This window comes from Xenopus tropicalis, chromosome 2 (assembly GCF_000004195.4).
Source record: "Xenopus tropicalis strain Nigerian chromosome 2, UCB_Xtro_10.0, whole genome shotgun sequence".
NCBI lineage: Eukaryota > Metazoa > Chordata > Amphibia > Anura > Pipidae > Xenopus > Xenopus tropicalis.
The window spans coordinates 38,182,832-38,195,251 of NC_030678.2; the positions used below are offsets into that span (position 1 = coordinate 38,182,832).

General features: G+C 36.0%; 1 protein-coding gene across 1 annotated transcript in view; it reads left to right on the forward strand.

Moving 5' to 3' along the window:
* The window catches only part of prkx (protein kinase X-linked), a 70,928-nt gene extending 63,480 nt beyond the window's left edge, over window positions 1–7,448 (forward strand). The window contains exons 5-9 of the mRNA XM_002940999.5: window positions 1,132–1,227; window positions 2,203–2,260; window positions 3,327–3,404; window positions 4,707–4,837; window positions 5,690–7,448. Of these exons, the coding sequence (XP_002941045.1) occupies window positions 1,132–1,227; window positions 2,203–2,260; window positions 3,327–3,404; window positions 4,707–4,832 (358 nt within the window). The 3' untranslated portion in view covers window positions 4,833–4,837; window positions 5,690–7,448. The remainder of the gene's footprint in view (window positions 1–1,131; window positions 1,228–2,202; window positions 2,261–3,326; window positions 3,405–4,706; window positions 4,838–5,689) is intronic.
* Window positions 7,449–12,420: the final 4,972 nt, after the last annotated feature.

Below are 12,420 nucleotides of genomic sequence, written 5' to 3' on the forward strand. Positions count from 1 at the left end.
TATAATTTACTCATTCATCAAATTCATAATTTACAAACAACAAATTTACTCATAAAAACTCATAATAAATTAACTCATGCAAATTTGATAAAATTGCAGAACCAGCCCCCCTTGTGGGCAACTTATAATGGGGCACTCACTCATTATGATGATGTGTGTGCTCTAACATGGCTGTTCGCTTCAGGAGCTCCTTATGTGCTTATGTGGGAGAATGCTGCAAAAAATACTATCCTGTCACACTCTGACATGGACCTGATATTTACCTTTTGGGGGACTTAAAGAAAAACTATACCCCCAAACAATCTAGGTCTCTAAAAGAAAATTATTGCATAAACAAGCTCATATGTAAAACCCTGCTTCATCCAAATAAACCATTTTCATAAAAATATACTTTTTTTTAGTAGTATGTGCTATTGGGTATTCCTAAATAGAAAACAGTTTGGCAAGATTCTTTAATAGGTCACTTAACATAATATAAACTGTCTGTTGGTTAAGTATTCATTCTGGGGGTATAGTTTTCCTTTATAAACTGTGGTAGAAATTGATAGAGGAACAGTAGGTAATATGCAGAGTTTTGCCCCATCTGAGAAACTGCCTGCTTATTCAATTAACCTGGCAGCCACTGAGACAGAACTGCTGAGCCGGCAGCCAGATATGAGTAGTATAAATCTCTATAAAATGTTTTAAAAAACGAAATATCTTTGCAGATGTGCCGAGATTAACAGTATGAGCTCCTCTTTAATTTTCACACATTTTTTAAGTAGTTATAGATTGAGATTGGGGAGGGGGGGTTTAACCGATGATTTATATAATTTTATATTTGTATCTACAGAAGCAAATCCCTGTTTGAAGTGCAACAGTCTTTTTCTGTGCATTTTGCTAGTGATGTGTGAAAAGTCTGACAACGCAATTTATTTCTTCCTTTCAGTGAACTCTTGAGTCAAGGGGATATATGTGCTATAGTCCAGGATCACTAGATGGCAGCAAAGCTGTACTTTCTATTTATGAAATGAGTGGCTCGGGTTATTCACCGTGTTTATAAATAATACAATATTTCATAAAGCATTAATGGGCAGATGTAATAAAAGTACTAAGTTTTACAAATATTTGTTTTTTGCTTTAATGTTTTAGGTTTCCTCCTTTCTTTGATGACAATCCCTTTGGTATCTATCAGAAGATTTTGGCTGGAAAGATAGACTTTCCAAGACATTTAGACTTATATGTCAAGTAAGTTCTGATTCATATTCAATGCAAAAAGCTGAAAGGCGCAATCTGTAATTATATGGAGGCAGACAGCGCAAACCCTTCTGATTTATATTTTATATTTGTTCTATAGAAGGACCTTATTCATTATATACCAATAAAGGCAGCAAACTATAAAATACAACCTACGGGTGTATATGGAGCCATTACAGTAAAAGTGAAAACGTGTGAAGTTCCAGTACCTTTGCATTAGGGTATATCATGGCTTTACTATGGTTTTCACTGCTATTGCCGTTATCATTGTAGGTTGTAGCAACTTATTTATACTTATATATAGGGAAGATGTTTTCCAGACTGCCTATATAATTATAATTATTCTTTTTAAATATAAAGTATACTGTATTTTTGTTTAGCAGAGATTTTTACTTTTCTGGGCTCAGCTCAGCCGCTAACAGGCAGTGTGAAATTACACGCATAAGAAAATTGCTTCCAGCAGCCTTGTAAAAATGTGCTTTTCAGAAACTGGTATGTTTTATAACCCTGTTTACCTTTTTCAGCACACTCTTATGTAGCCACTGCAGCACAAGCCTGCATAAACACCTTTTTCCAAAAGGAACACAGAAGTGTTAGCATTGACCTAGGGATGCTTTGAAGCCTTTTGTACAGGCAGAGAATGAGTTCTCACAGGCTCTTGTTACTTTGTTTTACAACCCCAGCAGCATAACTATGTAGCAGCAATCCTGCACTTTATCAGAGGAACATGTGTGTTATTAATATTATCCTTTATGATATAGTACTGACGTATTCTGCAGCACTTTACAGAGGACATTCACATCAGTCGCTGCCACAGTGGGGCTAACAGTCAGAATATACAACTATTGGGCCTTCCAGCACACTGAACTGAACTGAATATGCTAGTATTAAGCGAATTAAAGCAAACTGCTTAAAATCATCAGTAGTTATTTCTTCTTATTAACTTTACTACTTCTAATCTTGCAGAGACCTCATAAAGAAACTCCTTGTTGTTGACCGAACTAGAAGGCTTGGCAACATGAAGGTTTGTTTAAAAAAAAATCTACATTTTATTGTGGGGTGGGCTTAATATAGCCAACTTTTGCCCCCCCCTTTTGCTTACATTTTATGATCTGCATTCTGTAGTCCGAGAAGGAATTTTTTTTTGCTGTAGTGCAGACAAGTGTTGCTTTGGTCATTGTCAGATATAAAGGATAACTATAAAATGTATACCTTACATCTTTAATGTTCCCTTGTAAATGGTAAAAAATGGCTATTTGCAACCAGTATTTTGAATATGTTTTTTTATGTGTGTGTGTACATAATTATAGAACTATAATTGTATATCTACAATGTACAAGGTAGACATCTTATTAAACTGCACATCGTTTACAAATGGTCTGTTTAGTTATAATTAACTAGACATTTTTCTACAGAACACAAGCATTTCATCATCGCTAAAGACATTCAATTTATTTACACCATTATTCTGGTACAGGTATCTGTTATACACAGAGCAATTATCCAGAGTGCTTTGAGAAACCAGTGCCCTTTCCCATAATTTAAGCACATGACTCTTACCTTTTGACTGATTTTGGGGTTCTTTTCAGTGTGAAGACGGTATGTTTTACTTTATTTACATAAAGGTCACATATGGTATAAAAATAGTTTCCCCACCAGACACTACACTCCAATTGGGGGAAACATTAGTTTTTATGCTATCCACACCATCAGGGAGCTCCCAATGTGGGCAGCCATGTTGTGGCACACACACTTGCATAATGAGCAAATACCCCCGTTCAATCAGTATTCACATGCACGTGGTGTAGGATCAATTGATGCAACCTTGGTTCTACATCGCTTGCGCATAACGACGGAGTTGGGGAACTCTTTCCTGATGCGTGCCGCATAGTGTATGCAAATGTGGTTTTCTTGACAAAGCACTATTGTTCTCCTTAATCAGTGCAGGCGCTATATGGGAATATACCTAATCGGGAACTTCCTAGTTCCCAAGCATTATGCATAATATATTCCATACCTATACTGCTTATTTTTCAAGATAAGAATAAAACTGACCATGCTTTTCCCGCATTTTTATTTTCTATTATCAGAATGGGGCAGATGATGTCAAAAGGCATCGGTGGTTTAGATCAATAGACTGGGATACTGTACCGCCAAGAAAATTAAAAGTAAGTAATTTATATTCAGTTGAAAGCAAAAGATTGGACACCTCTTGCCCTATATAAAATATAACACAAGAAAAACTTAATAGCCCAACATTGATTATACATGCCACATTGTCTGTGCACATTTATATAAACAAAATGTGGAAAGCCAATTGTTTAAAGGGGTGGTTCACCTTCAGGTTAATGTTTTAGTATGTTGTAGAATGACCTATTCTTAGCAACTTTTCAATCAGTCATTTTTTCATCAATTCATTTTTATTTTTGTAGTTTTTCAATTATTTGCCTCCCTCTTCAGACTTTTTTCAACTTTCATATGGGGTCACTGATCCCTGCAGGCAAAAAATTATTGCTCTCTAACGTTACAATTTCATATTATTTTTAATTATCTTTCTATTAAGGCCTTCCTCTATATATATATATTCCAGTCTCTCTTTCAAACCACTGCCTGGTTGGTAGGTTAAATTGGACCCTAGCAACAAGACAGCTGCTGAAATTCCAAACTGCAGAGCTGCTCCACAAATTCTCAATAATAATAATAAAATCACAATTAATAAATAACAAATTGCACATTTTTTAGAATAACACTGTCTACATCATACTAAGCATTGCTTTAAAGTTGAACAACCCCTTTAATGGGGAGCCAGTAATCATCAGTAACCCTCTGTAGAATATTTAATTAAAAAACGTAATAGGATCTCCAAAACCAACCATTGTATAAAAGGCATAAAATCACCATTAATAGTAAGGTTACCAGATTTCCAAAGTTAAATTCGGGAACAGGAAAGGCCAAAATGTTTATATCCATGCCCATGTGTTGCCTGGTATATTTTTCCTTGAATCACAAGCCTCTGATCCAAAAATCTATAGTTACATAAAGGTGTGACATGTACTGTATGCACAGAGAATTAGTTATACAACATGGGGTCAGGAATAATGCTGTGATTACTCAACTTTATTTGGGTGAGGTAACTTGACAGTGCCTTTGTTATATAATATTAATTTCCAAAAAGCTTTCCTGTTGTACATGACCAAACGTTTAGGGTCAAGGATACCGTAAATTTTAAGGTCCAGTATGACTGTATCTTTCAAATTTGTTTGCAATTAAAGGAGAACAAAGCTAATCTTCTGCAGAACTACATTCTTGGTTTGAATTAGGTATAATTAAAAAAAATGGAGATAAACTACCAGAAATCATATACTGTGTTCATAAAGCAGCCTTTAAACACTCTTTAGATGGTTTATTCTTTTTGAGGTTTCTTTTTGTTTGTTTCTTTCTGAGGATATTTTTTTCTGTCTTCTTGTTAGCCTCCAATAATACCAAAAGTAACCCATGAAGGTGATACATCCAACTTTGAAGCCTATCCTGAAGATGACTGGAACAAAGCACCGCCTGTACCTCCAAAAGACTTGGAAATGTTTAATAGTTTCTAAATAAGGTAATACTGCAATTTGGGGTTCCCTTTGTGCACTGCCAGTTCTTATCTTGGAAGAGCAGGAAACACTGCAAAGCCTAGCCATATTCTCACCTATACAATGTTCACAATCACTGCTCTGGAGAAAGTCACATATCTTGGCCTTGTAGAGAGTAAGTTAGAGTGAGCTGCAGTGCAACATTTCTCACTGACTTCTATGGCATCTAGACAGGTTTTATGTGCTATCATTTGAATTTTTCATTATTTGCGGAAATTTGCAATAAAACAATTGCAGTCAAAGTCAATTTTTTTCTGCAGGTTTGCATGATTAAGGGGCAGATTTATCAGTCAAGTGTGAAATTAAATTAGTTTGGCAAGATTGGTTACGCATAAAACTATGCAAATCACAATACTATGAGTTTGTGCCAGCAAAGTATTCAAGTATCCTATCCCTTATTACCCCTTCCAAAAGCTTTCCTATCACTGATGCCAGACTAGCAGGCCTATAGTTTTCCGGCTGAGAACAGGATCTCTTTTTGAATAATGGCACCATATTAGCAATTCACCAGTCCCTCTTCACCATGCCGGACCTCAATGAGTCCTGAAAAATGAGAATGATTAAAATATAGGGTGTGCACTTTTGCATAAAATCCACCATTAAAGTTACATGGTTGTACACAGGCCTGTGATGAACTTTGATAGGCGCCCTTGTACAAGACAGATATTCTGTATTCTTAGTAGTGGCTAAGTTAAATCCCAGCAATCAGCATTACAGGATAGATGACTACAGTGTCCATCTTGAAGTTTTAGCAACAATTCAAAATGTATACTGTAGGTGTAATATAATTATTATTAAAATAAATATGTTTTCCCCAGTTTTTAGAAAGCTGAAAGATAAACAGTTGAAGACCTTTTAACAGAGGGCGATGAAGAATGATCAACAAGAATAGTGAAGTTCTCTGAAAAATGGATGGAATATACCTCTGTTAATGCTTCATGATCAAAAGGGGAAGAGCCATTGACCTGCACATTAGCTAATGCTCCAAATGTGCATTTCTGATTGACTTCATACCACTGAAGAGCATGTTTTGGCATTCCAGTGCATTGGGTCCATAGTACAGTAGTACTTGGGTTGTTTAACCACTTGACCACTGTACCTATTCAATATGAATAGCCATTAAAAGCCGATCAACTCAGCTTGCATCGATGATTTAAATGTCATTTGTACACATCATAGGCATGGACAGTAAACTTCTTTGTTGATAGATTAAAATTGCAAAAATGAAGCTATTTGTGTCATTTAAAAGTTTGAGAATGGTAGCTCTGAATAATTTACTGTTCATTTAGTTAGAAAATCCATACTGTAATAGTCAAATGTAGAATCAGTACAAGTTCATACAAGACAGAATGCCCTATCATAATCTTCTTCTGGTTTTGAAGTATGTTCTGTCAGTTGACAAACTACCCATTGTAATCACTATTTCCAAAAATATATTGATAGGTTTTGAATAGACAGGTCACTCGCACTCTGTGGTGCATATTTATAAAGTTGTGGGGAAAAAAAAGACATTGATGTTTTAATGTCTCGGGCCACCATGTAGAACAATGCATATTTTTTGCCATTGTATAGCTGAATGTAAAATTTGGTGTCAACTGGAAAAACTGAAGAAGATGTTATATAAATAAAAAAAGACACTTTTTAATGCAACCTTTTTTTGATCAGAAATGATGAGTAAAAACATGACTGAGGAATTGGTCCTCTTACCTCCAATTGACTGCAACAGGGGTAGAGAGCATTATAAAGTAATAGCATTACTCTTTTACTATAAACTGGCTAAAAATTCATTGCAAATTCCAAAATTGCATTTTATCAAGACTGAAAATATCTGGGGCTGAATTGTAGAAAAATGTTTGCTTCCAATTTGGTCCCCACTTGATAATTAGAAGTCTGCCCTCTTTGTGTGGTACTCTCTGCCCAATAATATAATAGCCATATAGTTATTCATTTTTATTTAGTCTCAGTGGCACCACCCCATGCTTTTTTATTTTTTTTATTGTAATTATTGTTGGGTTTCTATTTTTATTTTAAAAAGAAAACATTGGCAAAATGTTTTAATTTATGTTATATATTTTTCCGTTCAAGGTAAAAATCATTAACATTAACCCTTTGTTGTGAGACTTCTTCCCTTGTGTCCAGCAACCTGACTTTCTTTCTGACTAAATACAAAAGGTGGTACTGAAAAATAATAATGTTATAAATATTAGTCATGGGGAGAATATGACAGGGAATTACCCAATGAAACCTCAATAATAAACTTTAGTTGGATGGTAAAGAAACAGATGGTGTTCCTAGTTAATTTACCAAGATTTTCACCCCCAACAAACGCAATTTTGTCTTTTTCAGCTCCACTGTAAGCCTTTTTTCTTTTGTGTTTATGTAAACCTCATATATATATATATTTTAATGAATGTGTTGAAAGGAGCACAAATGTAGTATGTATATAATTGGAAATATAAAGACTGAAACCAAGATGTAAATGTTTGTACTTTAAAAAGCCTGAGTTTTATTTTTGAAAATAATGTGTTTGCAATATTTTGTCAGGGAGCGAATAAAGAAATGTTTTTTTTTTCTTCATTGTGGTGTATATATTTCACTTTTAACATGGAAAATGTAATGAAAAATACCTTGCTTTTAGACTGTAAAAAAATACTGTGTTATTAGACTGTAAACTGAGGTAGTTCCAGAATCATTCTCATATCAGTCCTAGTCACAGAACTATTTAGTAGCCGCGGCCTGGTCTGAGGAGTCAACAGACGCTATCATTCCTTCAGATGCATTTGTGTTTGATTCGCTGATACATTTGGTATACTGGAGTAAAACTTCTTCTACACCCCATGGAAAGAGAATTTGCTCATGACTCTCACTTGCATCAAGTAGAATTGATTATATTTTTCTATCTTCACCATTATGTACAACCCAAAAGTCTTCTAAAATCCAGGCCACCACATGTATGTATGTACAGTGGTGTGAAAAACTATTTGCCCCCTTCCTGATTTCTTATTCTTTTGCATGTTTGTCACACAAAATGTTTCTGATCATCAAACACATTTAACTATTAGTCAAAGATAACACAAGTAAACACAAAATGCAGTTTTTAAATGAGGGTTTTTATTATTTAGGGAGAAAAAAAATCCAAACCTACATGGCCCTGTGTGAAAAAGTAATTGCCCCCTGAACCTAATAACTGGTGGGGCCACCCTTAGCAGCAATAACTGCAATCAAGCGTTTGCGATAACTTGCAACGAGTCTTTTACAGCGCTCTGGAGGAATTTTGGCCCACTCATCTTTGCAGAATTGTTGTAATTCAGCTTTATTTGAGGGTTTTCTAGCATGAACCGCCTTTTTAAGGTCATGCCACAACATCTCAATAGGATTCAGGTCAGGACTTTGACTAGGCCACTCCAAAGTCTTCATTTTGTTTTTCTTCAGCCATTCGGAGGTGGATTTGCTGGTGTGTTTTGGGTCATTGTCCTGCTGCAGCACCCAAGATCGCTTCAGCTTGAGTTGACGAACAGATGGCCGGACATTCTCCTACAGGATTTTTTGGTAGACAGTAGAATTCATGGTTCCATCTATCACAGCAAGCCTTCCAGGTCCTGAAGCAGCAAAACAACCCCAGACCATCACACTACCACCACCATATTTTACTGTTGGTATGATGTTCTTTTTCTGAAATGCTGTGTTACTTTTACGCCAGATGTAACGGGACACGCACCTTCCAAAAAGTTCAACCTTTGTCTCGTCGGTCCACAAGATATTGATCTTGGCAATCATTGAGATGTTTTTTAGCAAAATTGAGACGAGCCATAATGTTCTTTTTGCTTAAAAGTGGTTTGCGCCTTGGAAATCTGCCATGCAGGCCGTTTTTGCCTAGTCTCTTTCTTATGGTGGAGTCGTGAACACTGACCTTAATTGAGGCAAGTGAGGCCTGCAGTTCTTTAGATGTTGTCCTGGGGTCTTTTTTGGCCTCTCGGATGAGTTGTCTCTGCGCTCTTGGGGTAATTTTGGTCGGCCGGCCACTCCTGGGAAGGTTCACCACTGTTCCATGTTTTTGCCATTTGTGGATAGTGGCTCTCACTGTGGTTCGCTGGAGTCTCAAAGCTTTAGAAATGGCTTTATAACCTTTACCAGACTGATAGATCTCAATTACTTTTGTTCTCATTTGTTCCTGAATTTCTTTGGATCTTGGCATGATGTGTAGCTTTTGAGGTGCTTTTGGTCTACTTCTCTGTGTCAGGTAGCTCCTATTTAAGTGATTTCTTGATTGAAACAGGTGAGGCAGTAATCAGGCCTGGGGGTGACTACAGAAATTGATATTGAAATTGAAAATTGAAATTGATAAACCACAGTTAAGTTATTTTTTAACAAGGGGGGCAATCACTTTTTCACACAGGGCCATGTAGATTTGGAGTTTTTTTTCTCCCTTAATAACGTAAACCTTCATTTAAAAACTGCATTTTGTGTTCAATTATGTTATCTTTGACTAATAGTTAACGGTTTTTGATGAGCAGAAACATTTAAGTGTGACAAACATGCAAAAGAATAAGAAATCAGGAAGGGGGCAAATAGTTTTTCACACCACTGTATATCTTTATTTATAAAGCACTACTTCTGTACGCAGCGCTGTACAGTAGAATACATTAATACAAACGGGGTTATTAAGATAATAATAGATAAATACAAAGTACAGGTATAGGACCTGTTATGCAGTTCGGGACCCAAGGGTATTCCGGATAAGGGGTCTTTCCGTAATTTGGATCTTCATACCTTAAGTCTACTAAGAAATCAATAAAACATTAATTAAACCCAATAGGATTATTTTACATCCAGTAAGGACTAATTATATCTTAGTTGGGATTTTTACAGAGAAAGTGGAAATCAATTTTAAAAATCTGAATTATTTAAATTAAAATGGGGTCTATGGGAGACATTCCGTAATACCTGTATAACAATAAATACAAGATACAGTTGCAATAAGTTAAGAGTCAAAGAGACAAGAGGATGGCGGTCCCTGCTGCGTAGAGCTTACAATCTATATGGGAGGGTAACTTACAGACACAAATAAGCAAATATAAGTGCTGTAGGTCACAGTGGGTGACACTACATTATAAGTGCTGATTCCCAGATCAGGTGCTGGGTGAGTGCTCCAAAAGGTAGTCTTTAAGTTTAGTTTTAAAAAGACTGGGGGAGGATTCTCTCCGGAGGAAATCAGGGAGGGCGTTCCAAATGTAAGGGGCAGCAAGGCAGAAAGGTTTAAGGTGGGAAACCGCAGTAGTAGTGGGAGGCGCAACCAAACGGTTGCTCTGCGAGGAACGAAGGAGTCGGCCAGGAACATACAGAGACACAAGGGAAGAGATGTAGCGAGGAGCAGAGGAATGGAGGGCTTTGAAGGTTAGGAGAAGAAGTTTGTAAGATATTCTTTGTTTAATAGGAAGCCACGATAAGGACTTTAGCAGGGGAAGGGCCTGAACTCTCCTGGATGAGAGAAAAGAAAAGAACTGACCACATATTTTAAATGTAATGAGCACTTGGTTGATTCACATGGCACACTATGTACACTAAACTATGTACACTAATCGTGAAGGAGTCACAAATGGGCCAATCATATTCTAAACAGTTTAGAATATGATTGGCCCATTTGTGACTCCTTCACGATTGGTTAATTTATAATGCTATGTGATTGGCCCAACTTAGGATCCCTATGATTGGTCATTTTGCCTTTAAATAATGTGTGTCTTCATGTGTAAAACTAGCCTATGATTAAGTACCCTGGTAGGTACGAAACGCGTAAGGCTGTTGCAGTTGTTATTATTTTTATGGAATAAATACATTTTTGATACTTTTATTAACATACAAGCTGCTCTTTTGAACAAATTGATTGACGCAAAAGGGATCCCAGATGTGCCTGCCTGTTTCTTCTAGTATAAAAAATGTATGCAATTAACACGCATAACAAGTAGCACATTCCTCTTGGGTAACTGATGTGCAATCTTACTTAGTCCCTGAATCTACTAGTCTTGTCAAGCGCAGAGCCGGAAGTCCCAAACAGAAATACTGGAGGTATGAAAAGATGCCTACATCAAGGAACAGATGGTCTTCCACACATGTAGGGGCAGATTTATTAAAAATAGAGTTTGATGGGAAAAAAAATCTGAGAAAACATAAGAGATTTTACTTTTTTTTCTGGAACACTTTTTAAGAAGAAACTTAAACCGAATAGTCCAGAATAGGTTTTCCTGTCATTTCCAATTAAATTGAAAAATATCCTATGCAGTGTCACCTATTCATCCATTGGCCACGTCAGTAAGAAGCAGTTTGATTTATAATAAGATTTTTTTTTTTTTTATTTCTGTTCCTTTTTTCAAGATAAATAGTTGTTAGAAATATTCCCCATCCCTGCAACCATGACAGCTTTTACTTGCTGAGTTTTTTCTTAGGAATTTTTTTTTGAGGTTTCAGAAAATACTTGTGCATTTTTCTTGAATTGAGAACAAAAACTCAATTTTTGATAAATCTGCCCCATATTATAAGACTTGCCAACAAATATTATCCCCACATATGTTGCGCCTCTTTAATGAGTTCCTTGTAAGGACAAATAATTCCAACTACTTTTAAATATTCGCAAGTAACACTCATCCCTAAGGAAGGAAATATCCTAATTATCATCTGATCTCATTATTAAACTCTGACTATAAAATCCTAAGATTTTATCAATTAGTTTAAAGCAACTTCTGTCCAAACTTATAAATCTAGATTAGTCTAGCTTTATATTAGGGAGAAAAGCAGGGTGACACCAGGAGAATAATTGATTTGGTAGCCATAGCTAACGAGGAATACTCCTATGTTGAGGTTTGATACCAAGAATGTGTTTGATTGCCTTATATTGAATTTCATGTTTGACATTTTGCATGAAATTTGCTCTTGTGGGGAATTTGTTTCAATTTAACACGCTCTTTATTGCAATATAGCGACAACATTTAAAATAGCATTAAATTTGTCCCATGGAGTAAGGGTGCCCTCTCTCACCACTTTTGTTTGCACTTAGCATTGAACACGTAGCACAGAAAATTAAGAGCTATCTGGATACATATGGTTTACCAGTCGAGAGGAGGCAATATACAATCATGTTGTGCAATGATGATGTTATTCTATCCATAACTTTACCCCACTTCCATTATAACACGCCATGCTAAGGAGATATGTGGGGCCATATTGAGCTTTAAGACTAATCACTCTAAATTGGAGCCAATACAAGTGAACATGTTTGACTCCCAGCTCAAATTACTGAAAATAAATTTTCCTTTTAATTGGCAAAATTTTTTTATTACATATCTGGGAATAAAGCTTATCCACATTATGATACCCTTTTAAGCAGGTAGTTATCCAAAACTGATAAAATCAAAAAGAGATGTTATCCTGGAATCAATGCAACCTGTCTTGGTTTGGACAGATATCTTCTGTGAAAATGGACCTCTTACCTCAATTATTGTATCTTTTTGACACTCTCCCAATAGCAGTCTCCAAGTGGATTATAAGTAACCTTCAA